The 22,104-nt window shown below is 41.7% G+C and overlaps 1 protein-coding gene across 2 annotated transcripts; it reads left to right on the forward strand.

Annotated features, from left to right (window-relative positions):
* The first annotated feature begins 976 nt into the window (after positions 1-976).
* On the forward strand, positions 977-21,092 carry uhrf1 (ubiquitin-like with PHD and ring finger domains 1). Of its 2 annotated transcripts, none has more exons than XM_080430122.1 (17): positions 977-1,112; positions 4,108-4,270; positions 5,570-5,827; positions 6,263-6,417; positions 7,340-7,555; positions 9,733-9,848; positions 10,011-10,197; positions 11,316-11,439; positions 13,206-13,313; positions 14,134-14,238; positions 15,012-15,118; positions 16,624-16,786; positions 17,368-17,505; positions 17,962-18,088; positions 18,698-18,849; positions 19,198-19,296; positions 19,685-21,092. In XM_080430122.1, exons 2-17 carry the CDS (start codon positions 4,118-4,120, stop codon positions 19,829-19,831), a joined length of 2,355 nt encoding a protein of 784 aa, XP_080286248.1. In that variant the 5' UTR covers positions 977-1,112; positions 4,108-4,117; the 3' UTR covers positions 19,832-21,092. The 2 variants fall into 2 exon arrangements, with proteins under 2 accessions (XP_080286248.1, XP_080286249.1); XM_080430123.1 differs by having other exon boundaries at positions 4,113-4,270.
* The last annotated feature ends 1,012 nt before the right edge of the window (positions 21,093-22,104 follow it).

Genomic DNA, 22,104 nt, shown 5'->3' on the forward strand with positions numbered 1-22,104 from the left:
ACTTGGTATGATGCAGGTTTGTGTTTACAAAACGTTTTGAAACTTACTTGTCAACTTTGTCTTGTACTCATTCTCTCTCTCTCTCTCTCTCTCACTCACACACACACACACACACACACACACACACACACACACACACACACACACACACACACACAGAGTCCCATTATCAGATCCCGCAGTGTTCTGACGTGAGTCAGAGAGTTGACGTTTACCCAGCCAGGCTGCCAAACAAAATCTCCCGCCAAACTGAGGTCGCTCTGACTGCAGCAGTACAACATTAATCAGCAAAGTTATGCAAGAAGATTGTCACATATATATTAAAACAGTTAATCAGTCTTAAATATAACCTGTGAAGGAAACGTGTTTTTGTAATCACATTTCATAACGTGAATGAGCGATCCAGAGTATAGACTCTCATGACGACAGTACAAACCGTTTGATTGTTTACCAAGATATCCCTGGCTGCAGTTCATTCATTGTGTAACAGTGCATTTAGTGACCCAGCGAATTCTGTGACCCTGCGGGGCGCTGTTTTGCTTACTGTGTACACGAAAGGGTGATTCGTTTGATGTCGGCGTAATAAAACCCATCGTTAACCTAGAATACCAACTATTTTGGTATTTTATTTCTCCCAACGACATTTCCAGAAAACAGAAGAAAAACTGCAACATGAATGGAAGTCGTCAGTAACTCAATCCGATAGGTCGCCGCTTTCGGCATGACGCGGCCTTGTAGCGTAGTAACCCTTGTATTTACATAATCTCGCGCCAAATTCTCGGAAGTGAACCGTGCCCACACGAGAGCAGCAGTTTTCGCGCGCTGAGGCTAAGCTCCGGTCACATCCGTGACGGACGGCCATCCGGGCCAATCAGCGGTGGCGAGCGCCTCCCGGGCGGCCAATCACGAGCCGCAGTCTGTTTTCAGCGGGCGGGGAAACAAAAAGTATATCAGAATCCTCATTGATTCAGTCTGAGGACAGACCGAGAGACACACATTACTAACAAACACACCCAGATAAGTTAGTTTTTGCTCCAACCGGCGGGGTTTCTGCTGCTACCTTAAACGCCAATTTCTTGTAATTTCTTGTTTGCATTGGGAAGAAGAAACAGGTGAAGTAGGAGTTTATTCTGTTCGCATGACAACTTTTTAAAAACATGTACTAACGTTAGCATTGCTAGCTAACTTGGCAAAGTACTCGCCTCGTTTCTTTTTGGGGGCTTTGCTGCTCAGACTATCAAACGTTTAAATGAATAACACTTATAATGTGAGTTGTGTTACTTTTGGTTGTTGTGGTTCTCTGCACTGCACGCCTGGATGAAGGAAGGTGGTGTTTAGCGTCGCGCCTCCTTTTCAAGTTTTTGCGACAATGAAATGACTTGGGTTTTGTAGCCCTACTTCAGCGTCGCTTGGTCAAATAAAATGACAACCTAAGTCGCTCCTAACGGCGTGTTTTCAACCGAAACCCGTCACGTCGACACTGGTTTCCGTCGAAAACCCGTAGTTTTTTTTCTTTTCCGCTAAGCTTGTAAACCTAGCTTTACACTTCGTCGTAGGACCGTGTCGCTCGCGGGAAATAAAGCTGATCTACAAGCCCCCTGGATGATGGAGCGGCAACGTAATAGAAACTAAGCAGTGTTATACTCCGTAGTACGGCGGTGTCGCTTGCTGAAAAGGGGGAAAAACTAATGCACTAGCGTCATTTTGCTGTGGTGTGTTCTTCTGGTCTGGAACCACGTTGCTGTCAATGTCGTCTGTGTGTTTAAGTGTGTGTGTGTGTGTGTGTGTTGAACTTGATCTGCTGCTGCGGGCTGTCAGGCAACATTGTCTGGGTTTGTTTGATTATTTGAAAAAACGTAAACAACTAAATGCTTTCCACATAATGGGGGAACTAATGTGGCCGGGGGGGGGTCTTTTATGTTTTCTTCTTCTCACCCGTGGAACCAAATAGGTCATTGTTGTTTTTGAAAGTCTTTAAACTTGATGGAAGCACGAGACCTCTCTTTAGAAAGAGAAGTCACTCTGAATCAAGCGAGTTTGGAGTGGATATTATTATATTTTGAACGGTTCATGTTTGCATCCTCCTCGGCTAGCCTTGGATCAAGACTATCATAGATGTATTTTATCGAGTCTGACTTTTACTTTCGCAAGTATGATGCTACACTAGTCTAAAAGTCAGACTCGATTAAATACATCTATGATAGTCTTGATCCCAGGCTACTCCTCGGCACAGATGAGACCGTCTGCTCAGCTGAGAGCAAGAGGACAAAAGTATTTAAGTTGATCCACTAAAATGTAAGCCTAAAGTCCAAATGTCAATTTTTTTTATTGTGATCTGATTACAAATTGTTGGTCCTCAGAGCCTCGTGTATGTACCGTATGTCCCATGCACTGCAGGCAGCGTGTTTTATTGTCAGATATTGAAAGCCACATTGTTTGATAGCAGCTCCCTCCTCCCGCCCGGATGTGCTGCCTTCCTTGCAGTGTTGCCAGGCTTTTCGAGATAAATAAGCAACCAGGTCTATGAAAACAAGGCTAAAAGAAACAAATAGCCGATCTACAAGCTCACAACGCGTCGCAGAGTTGTGAGCTTGAAGTTCGCTATTTTACCTTAGAAACACGCCCAAAAGACCGCAACCCACTAATACCAATATTTACAAGCAACTTTACAGAAAAACAAGCCCTAAGTCGCTTATAATAAACGGACATGGCAACACTGCTTCCTCGCTTTAAAAAGAGCAGTGGGAGGGGCTTAACGGCACAGTTTCCCGCACTGTATTTTAATGCGCTTGTGTTCCTCCCTGCTGCTGATAAGGCTGCCTGCTGCCCAGTGTTGGGCAGCCCGACACTGTTGTTAGTCTTGTTAGTCTAGTAGTAACTAACTGCTACAATAACAAAGTACATCAGTTGTTCTCAAAGTGGGGTCCTGGCTGGCGGGGGTTCCCGGGCAGGAGGGGGTCCTCAGCTAAATGAGTTGCTACAGTATCGAAATCTGTTTAAACAATTTAACCCCATTTATACTTTAGATATTCGAAAATGGCTGATCTACAAGCTTGTGCGACACGTTGTGAGCTTGTAGATCTGCTATTTTTTTTGTTATTTTTTTGTTGTGAAAAATCAATATTTGAAAAAGATGATACAAATCTTGGATGGTGTCTCTCCTGGCACAAAATCTTTTCAGAAGGGGGGTCAGTAGCCAAAGGCCATACATTTGGGCGTCCTTGACATGAAAATGTTTTTGAACTACAGATATGGGGAATAATTGTATAATATTTGGGTGACTGTTGACATCTCTACTCTTTTTTTTTATTTTTATAAATAGCGGAAATAGATCTACAAGCTCACAACATGTCGCATTGATATGCATTGTGAGCTTGTAGATCAGCTATTTTCGCTGTTCATCATACGGCGAAGTGATTAAGTAAAGAGTATTTTGTCTGTCGGTGGAAACCTCGTATGTCGAAACTGATAAATATTCAAAAATGGAAAAGGTAGTAGATCTACAAGCTCAAAGCGCATTGCATTTAGAGCTTGCAGATCTGCTACTTTTATGGGTTTGTATGACGCTGTAGTGACGGGAAAAAATCTATACGTTAGAACAGGGGTCTTCAACGTTTTCAGGCCAAGGACCCCCTAGCTGAGAGAGAGATGAAGCAGGGACCCCCTCTATATCGTATAAAATTGAGTTTCAGATAAACTTTTGCTGCTCTTTTTTCCCTCTACACCTATAACTCTTTGCCAAAAAACTTTGGCCAAAAATAGCCGATCTACAAGCTCACAACGCTGCGAGGCGTTGTGAGCTTGTAGATCGGCTATTTTTGGCCAAAGTTCTCCTCAGAAAAGGGATACTAGGGTTCAAGTGGTAAAAAAAAAAAATCCATATCACACAAAGATTTGGGGGACCCCCTGTAGTAACTCTGAGGACCCCCTAGGGGTCCCGGACCCCCTGTTGAAGACCCCTGTGTTAGAATATGGATATAAGAGGTTAACTTTCTGCCCGACAACAGCGATTTATTGTACGTCTGCAGCAATCTGTTGTGTACCACTGAAGTGTGTGATGTGATAATGATGGGGCGACGGTTTAACGGCTTGGCTCTCGTTACACAGGGCAGCTGCAATGTGGATTCAAGTGCGGACAATGGACGGCAGTCAGACCCACCGGATCGACTCTCTGTCCAAACTCACCAAAGTGGACGAGCTCCGCCTCAAGATCTTCGAGCTCTTCAAGGTGGAGCCAGACATGCAGAGGCTCTTCTACCGTGGCAAACAGGTGAGCTAGAAGTGTCCCGTGTGTGTGTGTGTGTGTGTGCAGGGGCAAGTAGTAAAAATACACTTTATTCGTCATAGGTCACATGTCATAGCCTAGGTCAGTGGTTCTCAACCTTTTCAGGCTGTGACCCGACCCCCCCCCTAAAATAATATTTGAACTGGGGACCCCCCACCCTTGGAATTGTTGGAGTTGAGGCATTACATTTAGTTAGAGTTGGTTCCACAGATAATATAAGCTCACAACGCTTTTGCCTCTATTTGACAATTTGGCCAATGTTTGACCAGTTTTTATAGTATACCGGTAGTTTGATTACTTTTGATGCTGTACTGGTCTTTTTTTCTGTTATCTGGCCTTAGCCTGGCTCCAGTCCCTGAATTGCTAGCCTCGCATTCAGGGTCTAGTGACGCTGTAGAAAGCGGGGTTTTCTCAGTTGAAAATCTAACTGCGGCCCCGCCCAATCTGGATAATCCACAATGAACCAATCGCCAAAGAGTCCCACTTTGGCCACGCCCCATCCCAGAAAACTGCCTCACTGAGAGTGCTTTCAGACTGTATAATAGAGTGAAATGAAAATTGTCAGGCTAATCTGGCCTCTGGACCCCCCCAAAATCATGTGGGGGGGTCCTGAACCACAGGTTGAGAACCACTGGCCTAGGTCACATTAGGGCTGGGCAAATATGTAGACCCTGTTGGTTTTATTGATTCCTTTTTTCCCTTGATCCCCTGCCCCCCCCTTTTTTTCTTTTGTGTTTTTTTAATGTTTTACAGTGATGTCAAGAGATAAAGATGATTCTGACTCAATTAAGCGAAAATATATGGAAATCAATATACCAATAACAATAACTGACTTAAGGCCTTAAAAACGGACAATATCATTTTTTAAATGAACACATGGTTCTCAATGACCTCATGCACACGGCTCCGAATTTACCGTGCTGCGATGCGTTTTTTTTCCTATCGAACCCAGGCGTCTTTTCGCATGCGGTAAAAACTGACTAATCGCACCCTGTCTGCAAAGGCCTTTAGTCTTGCTCGTGTAGGTTAATTGAATAATCGAGAAGCATGTTTTTTTATGAAAATGTTTACACATTTCTTGTATTAACGGCTCAAAAAAATCCTTCGTTTTTTTTATTATAGTCGACTAAATCTGTTAGTCTGATAAACCACTAATTAACTCATACTGGGTTACATGTCTGAGCTCTGAATTTTGTTTTGATGTGTTTTTCCTTTTTGATTTTTACCCCATTTTTCTAATCCAAGCAAATGAGTTAATTATTGATATTCCTTGTCTGCTCTCAGATGGAGGATGGTAGCACCATGTTTGACTACAGCGTAGGACTCAATGACATCGTGCAGCTGCTAGTTAGGCAGCCCGCTGTGGACGTCAAAAATAAGGACAAAGAGGCAGAGCTGTCTGACTCGGACTCAGGCTGCGGCTCTGCCCAGAGCGAGTCTGACAAGAGCTCCACCCACGGCGAGGCAGAGAGTCAGGCTGCTGGGACCTCTGCCCAGGTCGAGCCCCCGGAGCTCGTAGATCCAGGGTTTGGATTATACAAGGTAAGGTTCCTGGGTGGATGATATTTTGAATACCCTACCCCTCCACTTAAGAATTACACTGGATATGCTTGCTTAATGCTTATAAACCCGGTGATTGTTGATATCGCCCAAAATTAGGACATTGGGGTTAATGTTGTTTTGTAGGTTTAACTAATGACTCGTCAGATCCGACTCAAGGGAAGAGCCAGTTTTCTGTCATTAGGACAGGAAAGTCAGATATGAACAAAAATAAATCGCGATAAAAAATATGCCATCTAGAGCATGGACTGTCCCCCTGGGTTTTTAGCTGCGGTGGACTCGGGATGGAGTTATGAAATGTTTCTACTGTACCACTCGTCCTAGGATATAGTAATATCATATAAACGGTAAGGTAAGAAAAACGTAGTCCGGAATTCTCTTTTTAAAACTTGTTTCTCCCCCCCCCTTCCCGTGTAGATTAATGAGTTTGTGGATGCCAGAGACTTGAACATGGGTGCATGGTTCGAGGCGCAGATCGTCAATGTTACCAAGGATCCTGCAACGCCCACGGAGGGGGAGGATGTTGTGGAAGAGGGAAAAGAGGAAATACACTACCATGTGAAATATGAAGAGTAAGAACATTCCCTGTGACCTGCAATTTTAACATCCTGTTTATCTGTTGGTGTGTCCCACTATCTGAAATCCAAATCATGACTATTGGCCTGTGCTCTTGATATGCTTTAATCCCAGTAGTTATACTTTATTGACCCATGTGCAGAAAATCATCCTCTGCATTTAACCTATCCTCAATATTGGGAGTGGACAGCCACTGCGCAGGGTCCAGGTATATGGTCACAGTCTTGGCAGGAGTATGTCCCCAACATGCTTATCTTTTGGTGTTGGAGAAAACGAACCATGTGAACACGGGGAGGACATGCATACAGCTAAACCTTTGTAAACAGAACGTGGGTCTAGACTACAGTTAAAGCTCAATAGCCAGACTATGGCCCAGCTCAGAGGGGAGAATATTTTGTCTTAGACATTGTGTTGACTTGTTTTCTGCCCTCCTACAAAGGCGCACTTGCATTGGTTTGCTTGCTCGTGCGTAAGAACTGGAGGAACATTGAGTTGAATGATGACATTTTTAACTTCTTGCTTCAGCATTAAGTTCCTCAGCATTCAAACACGCTTTGATACACTTTACTAGATTCATTGCTGACAACATGTAGGAAGCACCTGGTGTGTGGGTTTGATGTCTGTTGGTCTGTTTCTTGCACATGTCTGGTTCACTTTGTGACTTTCTCATGGATTCAAGCTCTCAGTCACCATCACTGTCATTTGGATTCCAGAGTCCAGCACGTCTTTCTCTTCGCTATAGAATGATTTATGCTTGGTTTGCGCACTAAAATGGGTTGACGTTTGATGCTGAGGGCCAAGCAGTGAGGCACTAGGTACCCTTTTTATAGTCTTTGGTACAACCTAGCCGGTGGATTGTTTTGTTAATGCATGTATGAGTTACTGAATACTGAGGGTCTGTTTGTTTTCTACCCCTAGCTACCCAGAGAATGGGGTGGTGCAGCTGCTAGCAAAGGATGTACGACCTCGCGCCCGCACAGTCTACCAGTGGCACCAGCTTGATAAAGGCATGGTGGTGATGGTAAACTACAACCCCGACGACCCCAAGGAGCGTGGCTACTGGTACGACGCTGAGATCCAGAGGAAGAGAGAGACACGAACCGTACATGAGATCCACGGCAAGATACTGCTGGGGTGAGAACTCTAAATGATGTGGTTTAGATACTGCTGCGATGAGAAATCTACTGTTGAGGTTTTAATCTACAGAAGGAAGGTCTTACTGCTAGGCCTTAAGCCTGTCACACCTCCAACGGTGCCCAGGATTGACTATGCTTGGCAGGGAATATTATGGTGTGATAACTCTTAACTAATTTACTGCCGCAGTAAATAAATAAAGCCCAGACTGCCAGCGATTTGTAATTTTCCTTACCTTTTCAACTATTTTCAAGAATATTTATCTCCAGTATGATCGATCCCCCGATCGTTGCTAAACACAGAGGTTTTCTCTGTGCTCAGTGAAAATTATTTTAGACCGTCCGTTCTCTAGTTATTGGCCGTTAAATATAGCATGTCTCGACAAAAATGCAGACGAAAACAAAGTTTCCCCAAATACGCTAACCAGGAAGTGAATGGTGGAGGAGATCTTGCGATCACGTGATCTCCTTGATCTGTGTGACTGAGAATTAAATGGTCACTCTTAGCGAAGAGCGCCATCTAGTGTAAAAACAGGCGTCAAAAGACATCTTTGGCAATCTGGGCCTTTGATTTAGAGACGTCAAAAGATGTCTTTGGCAGTGAATGAGTTAATGGTGAAGTTAAGATGCTGGGATTGAGGTTGTGCTGAAGGTGACAGATAATAGTCATAGACGATGGTTAAGACCATATTAAAAATAATACGTTTTAAGCAGGTAGGCTATCAAAATGGAGCGGTGCGCCTGGAGTTTAACTGCACCGTTGTGGTGTGGTTCATACATGATTGAACATGCCCTGGTCGGTCCACAATGGGCAGGAAGCATGTGTTGTATCAATCATTTTATTTCTCTTCTCTTTGTTATTTAGCAAGGTTGTCTTTTGGGTGTCATTGCCAGGTTGTGTTAGGCATCAAGGGCATTTAGTTTGTTTTCTGTCGGGTATCTGATCAGCTTTGTTTTTAGCTTTATAATTTTTCTCCACTCTGTAAATATAGCGTGGAACAGTAGGGGTGAATCGCCACTTTTGTTGTATGATTGTTATAGTTTAGGGAGTTTGTCTTAGGATCACTTGGACATAGAAATTGCCTCTGGTTGGCAAACATAGCATGCTAAAGCTTCAGCACTGTTGTGACAGTTGGCTACATTGAGGGGATACTATCTGCAGTGGAAATTGGAAATTTAGTAGAGCTGAGTTCGACTGACTATGCAATGGGAATTTGAAAGCACTGTTTGATAAAGTATTAATTAAAATAATGCTTATTTATTTTGATGTAGAGTAGCCAAACAAAATGACCCCCCTTTTCTCCCCAATTTAATAGTTATGCCAATTAACTCCTCCCCACACAAATGTGCTCCGAGCACAAGTCAAACACTAAAGTGTTCTCTCTGAACCTCTGTTCATGAACCCTAATATTGATGGTCAAGCCCACAGCCTAAACTGCTGTCGTCATTGGTAGATTACCAGCTGTGATGTACTGTTCTGTACAAAAAATCCATATGGCTGGTAAAATTACTTGTAGGATTAGTTTAGAATTTGCCAAATAACTTCTGGACCACACATGTTTCCCCCACTGTTCTTGTTGGTATCTAGAGATGTACAGATACCAGTTTTTCCTCCCCGATACCGATTCTGATACCATAACTTGTGTATCGGTTGATACTGAGATCCGATACCAGGACTAGGACAGTGGTTCTGAAACTGGGGTCCAGGGACCACCGGTTTCATTGAGTGGGTTCCAAATGAACCCTCACAGGTCTGTAAGAGTTATGGGGGTCCTTGAAATTAAAAAGTTTGAGAACCACTGATCTAGGAATAGATGCCAAATATCATTAATAATTGTTAAAGTGCAGCTAAGTTAGTAATATAATAATATAAATAGTACAGTAAGAGTATAAGATGGTCACGTAACATCAACTGAAGCATTACAAATATTACTGTAAATGAAATATGTTTTAAATGACGGTATCGGTGGTATCGGATTGGCACAGACTGGCATAATCGCCGATACCAGCATTTTACCAGCATTTTAGGGAGTATCGGAAGCTCTTCTGATACTGGTATCGGAATAACTCTAATTCGGATCCACCGTACTTACAGTATGTGGCATCTGTTGTAGTGATGCTGGTGACTCTGAACGGCTGCTAGATCATCTGACCCTGACTCTGTTGTATTTGTTGTAGTGAAGCTGGTGATTCTCTGAACGACTGCAAGATCATGTTTCTGACGGAGATTTACAAAATAGAAGAGGCTGGCGCCGCGGATGGCTCTGCAGCTGGCTCTGAAAGTCCAATGAAAAGTAAGCTTATATATCATAACGATATGATACTTTATTTTAAAACCATACTCTGTGTGAAGCATCCTTGTGTATCCACAGAGTGATGCTGATGGCTGATGCTACACATTGTTTGTGGTTAATCTGTATATGACCTGTATAAATAATGTTTTCCCCCGGTTCCAGGATCTAATGGACCAGAGTGCAAGCACTGTAAGGACAACCCCAGTAAGGACTGTCGCTGGTGTAACTGCCATGCGTGCGGCATCAAGCAGGACCCTGACAAACAGCTTCTGTGTGACGAATGTGACATGGCCTTCCACATCTACTGCCTGGACCCCCCTCTCACCTCCATACCCAACGATGATGACTGGTGAGTTTAGGAGCACATTTGAACCCTAGTGTCGCTATTCTGAGGTGAACGTGAGTCAAAAATGGCAGATCTACAAGCTCAGAACGCATCGTGGCTAGTTCTGAGCTTGTGGATCTGCTATTTATTTCTGCAACGATATGTGGGGGGGTGGGGTTGGTGACCAAGTATAGACTCCTGGGCGACCCCAGTCAGCTAAGATCACGGGCACCGCCAGTGTCAACTAAGGGTATGCGTAGCACGGCTTGAGTGCGGCAAGTTGTGCGATAAGTACTGGGAGCTGATTGTAGGTGTGTTGTTCCACCTCAGCAATCCATATCCTAGTGGTCTAGTACATTGTAACGGGAATACTTGCAATAGACCTCTCCAACCTACTTATTAAGTGGTTAACGGGAATAAAGGCAAGGTGTAGATAAACAATGTGTATCCAGTTGTGTGGGTGAATCTGCATTGGAAATTCACACTCTATAAACTCGTACACATATCCAGAATAAAGAACAGAGTTGCTTTAATAAAGGACACTATGCTCATTTAACCCATTTAGACCTGTGGCCGATTCTGAAAACGCCTTCTAAATCCTGACCTAGGTTTTCTGAAAATTTTCAAATACTTATTCAAGAATTACAACAAATACATATTGCTAAATACTTTACATAGCAACAAGAACCCCAAAAGGGGTTCCCTTTCTGAGGTATAGTTACGAATAGGGGTTCCCGCCCAAAATGGGTTTAGTGTCTTCATCGTGGGCACCAGATAGCAGTTCTAACTCACTTTCCTTTGTTTTCCTGATGCCTCTTCTGGTAGTCTTGTAGCTCTGTTTAGTAGAGGAACAGGAAACTGATGGCAGAAATAGAGGAAAGACATGCAGCACAGGTTTACAGACGGAACCCGGGTCTTTGTGATGATGTGGTCGAGTCACTATCCGTTCAGATAATGGCCTGCCATGTCCTACAACAGGATCTGATTGGATAGAGTAGTCGTGTAAAAATGTAATTCAATGACATTATAGTGCCGAATCACAACAAATCATGTCAAGACACTTTACATACAAATTACCTCATCTTGGGATTCCAACTAATCATTTGACTGTGGACAAATGTCCCGATGTTGGGTTGTTGCAGGTATTGTCCTGGTTGCCGTAACGATTCAAGTGAGGTGGTACGGTGTGGAGAGAAGCTGAAAGGGAGCAAGAAGAAGTCAAAGATGGCGTCCGCCAACTCCAACACCACAAGAGACTGGGGGAAGGTGAGTGGTTTGTCACCACACTGAAGGATGGGAATTCCCAATTATGTTTTTGTCTCTGCCGGAGGCGGAGAGTATGTTTTCGCTTCGTCCCGCTGTGTGTTCACCTCCCTCCTAGCCAAGCTAACATTGGTCAAGCTCCACGTGACACGTGACAATATGTTGACACCAATGCTTTTGATTGGCAAGAGGGACGCATGACGAAATAAAATCCTATAAATAGGTGTGTCACTTCAATAAGCCATTATTTTTTGAAGTGAGGTAAGACAGGATCAATCAGTCTTGATCAGTCCTTATTGAAGGACTGATCAAGAAGGACTGATGAAGTGAGGTAACATCGGTCCCAGACAGACAGACAGACAGGGGGCGAGACGGACGGACGGACGGACGGACGGACGGAAAGACAGACAGACAGACAGACAGAGAGGGGGTCAGACAGACAGACTCTGTGCTCTGGCGGAGACTTCTAGTTATTTATGTAACTATTCACCTGATGTCTATGGTATTCTAGCTAGGAGTGGTTATTCCTGGAACAAGACACCACTTTCAACCTGGTGTACCCATTTTGGGCATGTCATTATAGACCACAATTTTCATAAATATGTCAACATTGCAGCTCTTCAAGCTCACAATGTGCCACATTGTGATCTTGTGGATTGGCCATCTTCATTATTTTCGCGCAACACTTGGCTTTATATCGTCTTTGTCGGGTGGAAACCTCATATGTCCAAAACTGTTACTTTTTAGGATTCTAATTCAAAAGCAGCAGATCTACAAGCTCAAAACGTGTCGCTTCGTGCCGCTTTTTGAGCTTGTGAATCTGCTACTTTTGATGCTTTTGTGTGACGCTGTAAGGCGTTAATTTACGAAAAGACACAAAGTAAAAATACGGAGATAAGATTTTTCTGCCCGATACGAACGATATTCAAGCATCCATATTGGTGATTAAAAGGTAACTAAGCTAAATAAAAATTTCACAAACCATAGAACAAATATTTGGAAGAGCTGTTAATTTAGAAAAACACAATATACTCTTGGGAACACATCCCAAAAGTCTACAGAGGGAAGAGTTATATCTTTTTTGGATTCTGAGAACTACAGCTCTCAAACAAATAGCTAGATGTTGGAAAGGTTTGGAACTACCCAGGGTGGATGGATGGATGGAAAAAGCAGAAGACATTTACTTCATGGAGAAGGTGACTTAAAAAAAATAAAATAATGGAAAGGACGGTTTATTTGAAAAATCTTGCAAATAAACATAACTTGATTATCTAATCTTAATGATTTACTAGAAGGACTATATATTTTTTTGGAAGATTTTTATTCATTCAAACCTCCCAAGTATTCAGAAACAAAAATGAATTAAAAGAAAATGGAAGACATATTACCAAAATGACACTACAAAGCCTACCCCCCCTTTTCTTTTTGTCTTCTTTTTTTTATAGTTTCATTTCCTTGTCAAGTATATATTGCTTATGTCCCCTCATAAAGGATGTGTATGCGGATGCATAGATGAAATGATTGAATCTAGTTTACATTTTTTTTCTGTATAGGTGAAGGGGTTTAACATGCACAAAAAAAAGAAAAAAAGGGTCAAAATGTCTGTTAATAACAGGGACATAAAACATGTGGAAATTATTAGTATTATGAAAGAACTGAATAATTTATTGTTTAACATGTTTGGACTCAATAAAGTATTTAATTTTTTTTTTTTTACTAACTCTTGTGATGGGTGTTCTGCCACCCTCTATCTCTCTCTCTCTCTCCAGGGCATGGCGTGTGTTGGCCGTACCAAGCAGTGCACCATCGTCCCGTCCAACCACTACGGCCCGGTCCCTGGAGTCCCTGTGGGCTCTCAGTGGAAGTTCAGAGTGCAGGTCAGCCCTTAGATGCTTTTTATTGTATTTGTTTGATTCACACACCCTGAATGTTTTTTTTTTTCATGTTGATGGTAAGAGAGCAGGTTTCAGGTTTCAAATCTATTCAAAAGTTCTTGGACTTGGGGAAAAAATGTCTCAGCCCCATTGAGTAAAAAAATTGTGTTCATTAAATTCCTGACCAGGTTGGGTATTCAATTCCTGACCAGGTTGGGTATTCAATTCCTGACCAGGTTGGGTATTAAATTCCTGACCAGGTTGGGTATGGTGATTTGATGGGTGTGGTTTGATGTTTTTGTGCGCGCATGGATTAAAGTTATCAGTCACCACGACTGATTTCATCTGAATTCCATAGAAGTCAACATGTCTTCTATGGAAGCATGTTGCGTAGCGAAAATAGCCTACGTATCTACAAGCTCTCAATGCGTCTGCTTGTAGAGAGCTTGTAGCTGTTCGGTTATTATATAGATTAGAGCATTTAAAGTGGTCAAACTAGCAATATGTTCAGAAGCATCTTCCATAAAACCCCAATAGTCTCGGATATTCCATGAAAGCAATGGTTAAAGCCTCAATCTGTGATTTCTTCACCTGGTTGGCAGTATGTATAACAGCACGAACACAATTACAAAAACTTGATCATGTTACATATTGTGTTGATTGTTTAGGGAACAAGTGTGTGTGGGGGGGGGGCTCCTTTCACACTGTTTCACAAATCGCACATTAGGACATACAAAAGCTTTCAGTCGTGAGATTTGAGTTTGCTTTAATCCATGGATTTGGTCACATGGACTGTTTTTTGTTTTTTTTTGTGTGTGTGCAGGTGAGTGAATCTGGCGCACACAGACCACACGTGGCAGGAATCCATGGTAGGAGCACTGACGGCGCCTTCTCTCTGGTCCTGGCAGGAGGATATGAGGACGATGTGGTATGTACACACTAGAGTCCTCAAATATGACCTGACCCGACGTTTTAGGGCCGGTCTAATCTATGCTAATTAGTCGGGCAGAGCCTCGGCCTTCATTCCCTGAAGAAGAATAAATAAACTTGTCTGGGGATTGAAACACCGACCACCCAATCTCAGGGTGGACACTCTAATCACAAGGCCACTGAGCTGGTAATCTGTACGGTAGATTACCGTAAGTTAATATAACTACACATCTGCTGTGGTTGGAAGGTGGTCCCCCTACTCTTCAACTGAGAAAGAAAGTTAGACCCTGGTGTCAGGTAGGACACCTGCTGGTTGACAGGTAGTACTGCATGAAGCTCATTAAGTGCAACATTTCCCCTGGCCAAGCACAGTTCTTCTTGGAAGAACGGTAAAGATTTGGGGCCCGGATTTGATTGCAGCTTTCACCACATGAACCTTAGCGTCCATATTCTGCGGCGCAAATAGTTTTGGGGGAAGAGCTTTGGTTTAAAATTGAAAAGAGTAAACTCATACGGTTATATTATATAGGGCAGTGGTTCTCAACCTGTGAGTCGGGACCCCCAGAGTGGTCCCCACATATTTTTCCCAAGTGCTTTTCAGGGTCGGGGGTCCCCAGTTCAAATATGATTATTTTGGGGTGTCACGGTCTGAAAAGGTTGAGAACCACTGATATAGTAGTTTAGGTGTTTAAGCTCTCTCCAAACAACCCAGGCTTTGAATTTTTCCAGATTGTTCCTTCTGTCAGTAATATTGCCAACTGTGTTTTTTAGGACGACGGTAATGAATTCACGTACACTGGATCAGGTGGACGAGATCTATCTGGGAACAAGAGGACAGCCGAACAGTCATGTGATCAGAAACTCACCAACATGAACAGGTCTGTAGTTATTTCCGCTTGAACCATGACTTACCTATTCAGGGATGAACCATGGCTTACCTATTCAGGGATTAACGTTCTGCAAAAAAATACTTGCTGTTTGGCATTCTTGACATGGATGATAAAAACTATCTTTTATACATGCTGGAAGAGGTTGTTTGATAATCATGCCGTTGGAGCAGTTTTGCGATGTCAGGAGTGGATATAAGTCCAACCTGGTAAACTCGCCTACACTCCCTATAATCAAACGGAAGGATACTTCCATCTTCAATATGCCTTTTAATGTAACTATTTACTGTAGAGCGTAAATTCCATAGAATTATAGAAGAACAAAAGTGATATTAGTATTCTGTTCTACCATTTTTAAAAGCTTTGCATGAAGCAGTACTTAAAAAAATAGAGATAGTTAATCACACAGTCAAGTTGAACACTATTGCAATGTTCCCTGTTTGACTGGAGACCTGGTGCTATTTACCCAGTTTCCTGTCTCTATCCTGTCTACATAGAGCAAAGATTTACTCGAATTAAATGCCAGTCATCTGAACACAGTGGAAAAGGCAGTATAATACCCAAAAAACGTTGATTAATCAAATACAATATTGATTCGATTTACTGACTCTGCAGTCTGTTTGTTTGTAGATGGGAAGATAATTATTGTGCAATGTTTATTCAAAAGGGCTGAACTTGGCTAAAGGGAATATTTACTATGTTGACTTTTGTGCCAGAGGGCTGAGAACGGTTTTGCCTCAGCTAAATTCAACTTGGCTCTCAGGTGTCTGCTCACGCTTGAGAATATGATGTTGGAGCCCCCCCCACCTGCTTAGTCTTAAGCAGACCTAATTGGTGTGCGTGGATTAAAGTTTTCAGTCGCCACGACTGATTTCATTCTTTTGGATTCCATAGAGAGCATGTCTTTTCATTGAAGCTCACAGTGAGCTTATAGATAGGCTATTTTTGTTTATTCGTTATTTTAAGATTAAAGAGCATTTTGAATGGGTCAAACTAACAATAGAATGCATGTTCAGAAGAATCTTCCATAAAACCCTAATGGTCTCTGATATTTCATAAAAGCAAAGGTTAAAGCCTCAATCTGTGATTTCTTCAACTGGTTGGCTGTATACTGGAACAGCAAGATCATAGGTTTAGAACAATAACACCTAATGCGATGCGAGAGTGCGGTCTAGCCAACACCAACTCGGGGCTCTGGAATCGCTGCCCTATAGGACCTAAACATAATTATAATAAACAAAATATTTCAGTCATATTTATTTTGCTATATTCCATTGGTGTGGCACTTAACAAAGACATCTGAATCAATAATAAACGAAACATGGCTTCTTCATGTGACACAAATCTGTTGGAAAGTTCTAGAAATTCAGTTTGTCAGACTGTAGACTTTGTGTAATCTCATTGAGATATAGTGGGTACACAGTCCTTGACTATTCTGGTTGTGCTTTGAATATGCTTTACATGCGAGTATCTCACCACAGTCATCTCTCTGACAGGGCGCTGGCGATCAACTGCAACGCCTCAGTGAATGATAAAGATGGAGCCGAGGCCAAGAACTGGAAAGGAGGGAAGCCGGTCAGGGTGATTCGCAGCTCCAAGGGCCGCAAACACAGCAAATACAGCCCAGAGGAGGGAAACAGATATGATGGCATATATAAGGTATTTTTTAATAATGCATTTTGAACCAGCAGTCAAAAACTACTTTTTACTTTCTCATGATTCAACATTCATTACAGATATACTTTTGACAAGGATTACATTTGGCAAGCTTTCTAAGGAATATATTATTTTACCTCTTGTCTCTCTGTGCAATGGTTCCCAAACTTTTCAGGCCGTGACCCCCCCCAAAATTATATTTGAACTGGGGACCCTGACAAGCACTTGGAATTGTAGGCATTACATTTAGTTTGACTCGGTTCCACAGATGCATATTGAAAATGGCCGAACTACAAGCTCACAACGCCTCACACTGCTTGTAGATCGTCTTTTTCACAATGGTTGCCTCTTTCTTATGTAATACTTGCCAATTTGGTATAAAAAGGGTCTTAGACGTCATTAAATTGTAACTTTAGAAATGTGCAGATACCCTGTATACACTTATACTGGTTTGTTTACTGTTGAGTGAGAAAACAATGTTGCACATTAAGCTAATCAACTGGGGACCCCCCAAAATCTTTTGGGGACCCCCGTTTGAGAACCACTGTCTCTCTGTGAACACCTGCATTGTTTTCCTCTGCCAGATTGTGAAGTACTGGCCAGAGAAGGGCAAGTCTGGCTTCCTGGTGTGGCGTTATCTCCTGAAACGCGACGACGCCGAACCCGCACCGTGGACAAGAGATGGCAAAGACCGCATCAAGAAACTGGGTCTCACCATGCAGGTTAGAGACAACAGGCCATTATATTTGAAGAATGATTTGTGTAGGATACAGTTGGTGATTTGTGTTTAGTCTTCCAACTGTGTACTTAAAGGAGTAGTTCACCCAAAAAATGACTTTTCTATCAATTACACACAAAGCCTATAATTCATGGCAGTTTTTTGTTTTTGTCACATTCCTAAGCCATTTGATGACCGGCGGAGACTCAATTGTGTCTCCTTTTCAGTTGGAGACTCAATTGAGTCTCCTACTGAGCAGTGACCCGGTCATCAAATTATTGGCTTAGGAATGTGACAAAAACAAAACAATCTCCATGAATTCAAGGCTTCATGGCGTGTGTAATTGTCATTTTTGGGTGAACTACTCCTTTAAAATTACTGTTGATTATCATTGTTAACCGTATGGTTCAATGAAACCCTGTCACTCTATGGCTGTTTAACTGAACCTAATCTTTTCCAGTATCCTGAGGGTTACCTGGAGTCTCAGGCAGCCAAGGAGAAAGAGAAGGAGAACAAGGAAGAATCAGAGGAGGAAGAGGAAAAAACGCCCACTAAAGGGAAGAGGAAGAGGGCATCACAGGGCCGCGGTGAGTTCACTACAACAATCTCAACTCTACGGATTTAATGGTCTCTTTAAAGGAAAATGTAGCCATTTCCCATAGCTGCTACGAGAATAAATTATGCAAGTCGTCTTTACTGTATCAAAAATGTTAACTCTGTCATCTGCGCAGCTGTCAATACCCCAGTAGAAACAAATATTGATCTGGGACACTTCATGGATTCAGACAGTTGGGCTTTATAATGTGTGGTTGGAGAACCCGTAGCACTTGCCCTAGCCTTGACGACCATGCAGTCTTGTCCTATGCAAAGGTTAAAATTGTATTTATGTTATTTAGACTGATGCCAGGTTCATTTGTTGACCTGGCATCCTATAGTTTGTATATTTTCAATTATTTATTGATATTATACCATTTAGACTGAGGTTCTTGGTTTATATGATCCTAGATTACTATTTCTATGCATTTGATGTATTACCGTGTTTTTGTTTTTTTTGCTTACTGTAAATCGTTCTGGGTTAAGAGCGTCTGCTAAATGCCCAAATTGTAGAACTGTTGTGTAGGGCTGCCACTATTGTTTTCATGATTTAGTAATCTTTTGTAAAAAGAGAGAAATTAATGTATATTCCTGTCGTTCAGGCTCTGCCAAGTCGTCTCCAGTGAAGGGAACTCCTAAGAAAATGAAGGTTGAAGTTTACAAGCTGACCAAGGAACAGAAGGGCTTCATCAAAGAGGATGAACCCAATAGGAAGCTGTGGGACGATGCCATGACCTCACTGTCACTAGGACCGGTAATGATCACCTATAGCTGTTTATTTTCCGTCACTAAGACCGGCAACGGTCACCTCCTGTGTAAATGCCTAAAATGGGGATGCCAGGTTGAAAGTGTGGCAGTGTAGAGAGAAAGGAAGTTGGGTGTGGAGCAAGAATCCAGTCAAGGTTGTTGCACTAAAAATGAGCCTTACTCTGCTACAAGTAATTCAATTTGGCCGTAGATCAATATTCTTAACTAAATCTAGGCACCAACTAAATTATTCTACTGCTTGTTGCTCTTTAGGTGACAACCTGGTTTCTGACACCATTATTGACTGTTTCATCGGTTTACAGACTAATGATTCATCCTTTATCTGTTTGTGCAGAAATTCTTGAGCAAGGTTGAAGAGGTTTTCGAGTGCATCTGCTGCCAAGAGGTGGTCTTCCAGCCCATCACCACAGACTGCACACACAACGTCTGCAGGGTAAGCTAAGCTCCACTACTGCCTCGCCTGCACTAGCTTGTGATTAGATTACTCATTATCTGACTTCTAAATCTCAGAATATGCAGACTGATAGATTTGACGCCTAACCAGATCTTTGTGATGGTTCTGTCAAATGAAGGCAGCTTTCATGATTGTTTTAAAACCCTTACGACTTGAAAATGATGTACAAGCTTGCAGTGCTGCGTGACGTGCTGTGAGCTTGTATATCTTCTATTTTTGAATAGCCAACGCTAAAATCTGAAATGACACTGATGCTTTCCCGGTTTTAATGGGTTAAAAAAATCTTGTAGGTGTAACATGATGCAGTGTTTGTTGAAGTCAAGTAGACTACCGTGTACTAAAAGGTCCAACTGTGTCTTTATTCCAGGAGTGCCTTAAGAGGTCATTTAATGCAGAGGTATACACCTGCCCGGCCTGCAGGCACGACCTGGGCAAGAATTACTCCATGGCCATAAACAAACCCCTGCAAGCCATCCTAAATCAGTTTTTCCCCGGTTACAGCAGCGGACGATGATTTATTTGTTGTGCCCAGCCAGCCCTTTCAACGAGGGACACTCAATGAACTGAATTCAAATTTTTCAGTAACAACAAAGAATCAGTTTCTCTTAATATATTTTTTTATGATTTTTTTTGTTTGTGGAGTTTATATGCCACCCCTTGTTAATTTTAGATCAGTTTTTGCCATGGAACGTAGTTTGTTGTTGAAAATGCTTCTGTACATTTTACCTGTCCTGTCGCAATTTCCGATGCAATTTAATCCCACTTGTTCTTAAATATTGTGTTCTATTTCATTTACAAATGCAAATGTAGTCATACTGTACAATGATGGTTACTGGTGACCAAATCCCTCCATTTATTTTTTCTATTTTTTTTCTCCCTTTTTTTTTTTTGTGAAACCCAACACTCCTTAAAATAACGTGTTTTAATTACACACAAAGGGTGATAATTTGTTTAGAATGTGTACCTCCCCTGCCGTTAGTCTCCTACAGTAACATTGTCATTGTCAACTGACTGAATGTCAGTGTGTTCATAAATGTATTTCCTATATGGGTACATTGATCTGAAAGTGTCAGCATTAAATTTTCCTGCTCTGTTTTGCCGTTGGTTAAGATGCATTTTATATGCCGTTATATAACGTTTCATAGCTGGATTGTTAATTTTTTATAAAAATATAAACTTAAAGTTTTTTTTTCTTCTCCAAGAAGTCATCTTTGTAACAAGAACTGCCTCCTAGGTGCTCTGGTGCAACATGTGGGTAAAATTGCAACTGCAAACCAGTATTTTAATAATTGAGACTAGACGAAGCATCCGATTGTACAATACTGTTAAAGTAGTGGTTTGCCAAATAAATGACTTATTTTCTATCAATTACACACCCCATGAAGCCTTGAATTCATGGCGATTTGTTTGTTTTTGCATTCCTAAGCCAATAATTTGATGACCGGGTCATCGATCAGTAGGAGACTTACCGGAGACTCCGACTCGTCATCAAATAATGTAATTAATAGAAATAAGTGTTTTATTTCCGGTGAACTACTCCTTAAGTTGCTGTCATCAGGGAGAGGTGTAATCTGTTAACATGTTTTTGACTCAAGTTCATCCTTGGGTCATTTGCTAGTGGCTGTGGGTTCTGTTATTTTATACACGTTTTATGTATTTTTAGAATGATTTTTTTTTTAAATAAAATGTCATAAAAATCTAGGCTATAAAATGTTTGCCTCCTGTACCCATCTATAGTTGGAACACTAGTTCATTTTTGTCCTCTAATCCCTTTTTTTTTTGTTAAATGTATATTGGCCTTTAACACTTAACTGCTGTATAAGCAAACGGCTTTTGATATAAGCAAAACCCCAGGGTAATGTAGAAGTCCCTTTATATTTAGCTGTGTAGATCTTGTCCCTTCACAGGCAAATATATTTGAATATTAGAACATTTGTACTTGTTTTAATGAATTTAATACTTCTGTTTATAATCCGTTATTGCTATTGTTTGGTTTCTGGTCCTTGGGTCTTTTGGGCTGTTGCAGATCTGCTCCATGTGTCTAATTTCAGTAACAGGTGTGCGTATGTACATTCAAACCTCATTGCAGTTGTTTCACACACATTAGTGCGCACAGTCTTCTTGCCGTTCAACACCAGATGTATTTTCAACATTCTTTCACTTCAGTTTCAGATCCTTCACGTGTGTTCCTGATGATATGGAATATTGAATATTTGAGTGAAAGTCGGGGCGGCACTAAAGCGTAAGCTGCGTGAGGAATTGATGATGAAATGCAAGAGTATTGTGTATCTCTCACCACAAGCACTTTTCCAAATGACTCAGGCACATCGTTATCTTTGATGGGTTGAGCTTGGAATGCTAAGAACAGTGCTCATTGACCCAATGGACTGCAGCGGAAAAAAGCTCACCTTGTGCGCTAAATGAAAGCCAGTGGCTGCAGATATTAGTAATACCTCATTTTACAAAGATTTGCATAGACTGGAAAATGTATATTTTCTGAATTGTATATTTTTTAGTTCATTTTAGTTTGATATGTAGTCCTGCCTACAGTTCTTATTGCACATGTTCATGTGCAAAAGTTGTCGATACATATTCGGTCTTTTATACAATAAAAACATTGAAATTGAAAACCAAGTATTTGCCTCTTTTTAATATGCAAATTTAAATGTTTGTACATTATGTAGCTGCGCATATCAGTATGTTTTCAGCCATCGCTCTTCGATCAGGATATGATGGCCACTTTTCTTTTTAAATAGTTTTTTTTGGGGGGCTTTTCTGCCTTATTTG

Source organism: Gymnoscopelus braueri (assembly GCF_963280865.1).
Source record: "Gymnoscopelus braueri genome assembly, chromosome: 6".
In the NCBI taxonomy this organism is placed as follows: Eukaryota; Metazoa; Chordata; class Actinopteri; order Myctophiformes; family Myctophidae; genus Gymnoscopelus; species Gymnoscopelus braueri.

What these genes read in the sequence shown, in the direction of transcription:
- uhrf1 (XM_080430122.1), top strand. Translation starts at nt 4,118, where the DNA reads ATGTGGATTCAAGTGCGGACAATGGACGGCAGTCAGACCCACCGGATC. An exon ending in TCTTCTACCGTGGCAAACAG is followed by an intron (nt 4,271 to 5,569) that starts GTGAGCTAGAAG and finishes GTCTGCTCTCAG; the next exon opens with ATGGAGGATGGTAGCACCAT. An exon ending in CACGGCAAGATACTGCTGGG is followed by an intron (nt 7,556 to 9,732) that starts GTGAGAACTCTA and finishes TATTTGTTGTAG; the next exon opens with TGAAGCTGGTGATTCTCTGA.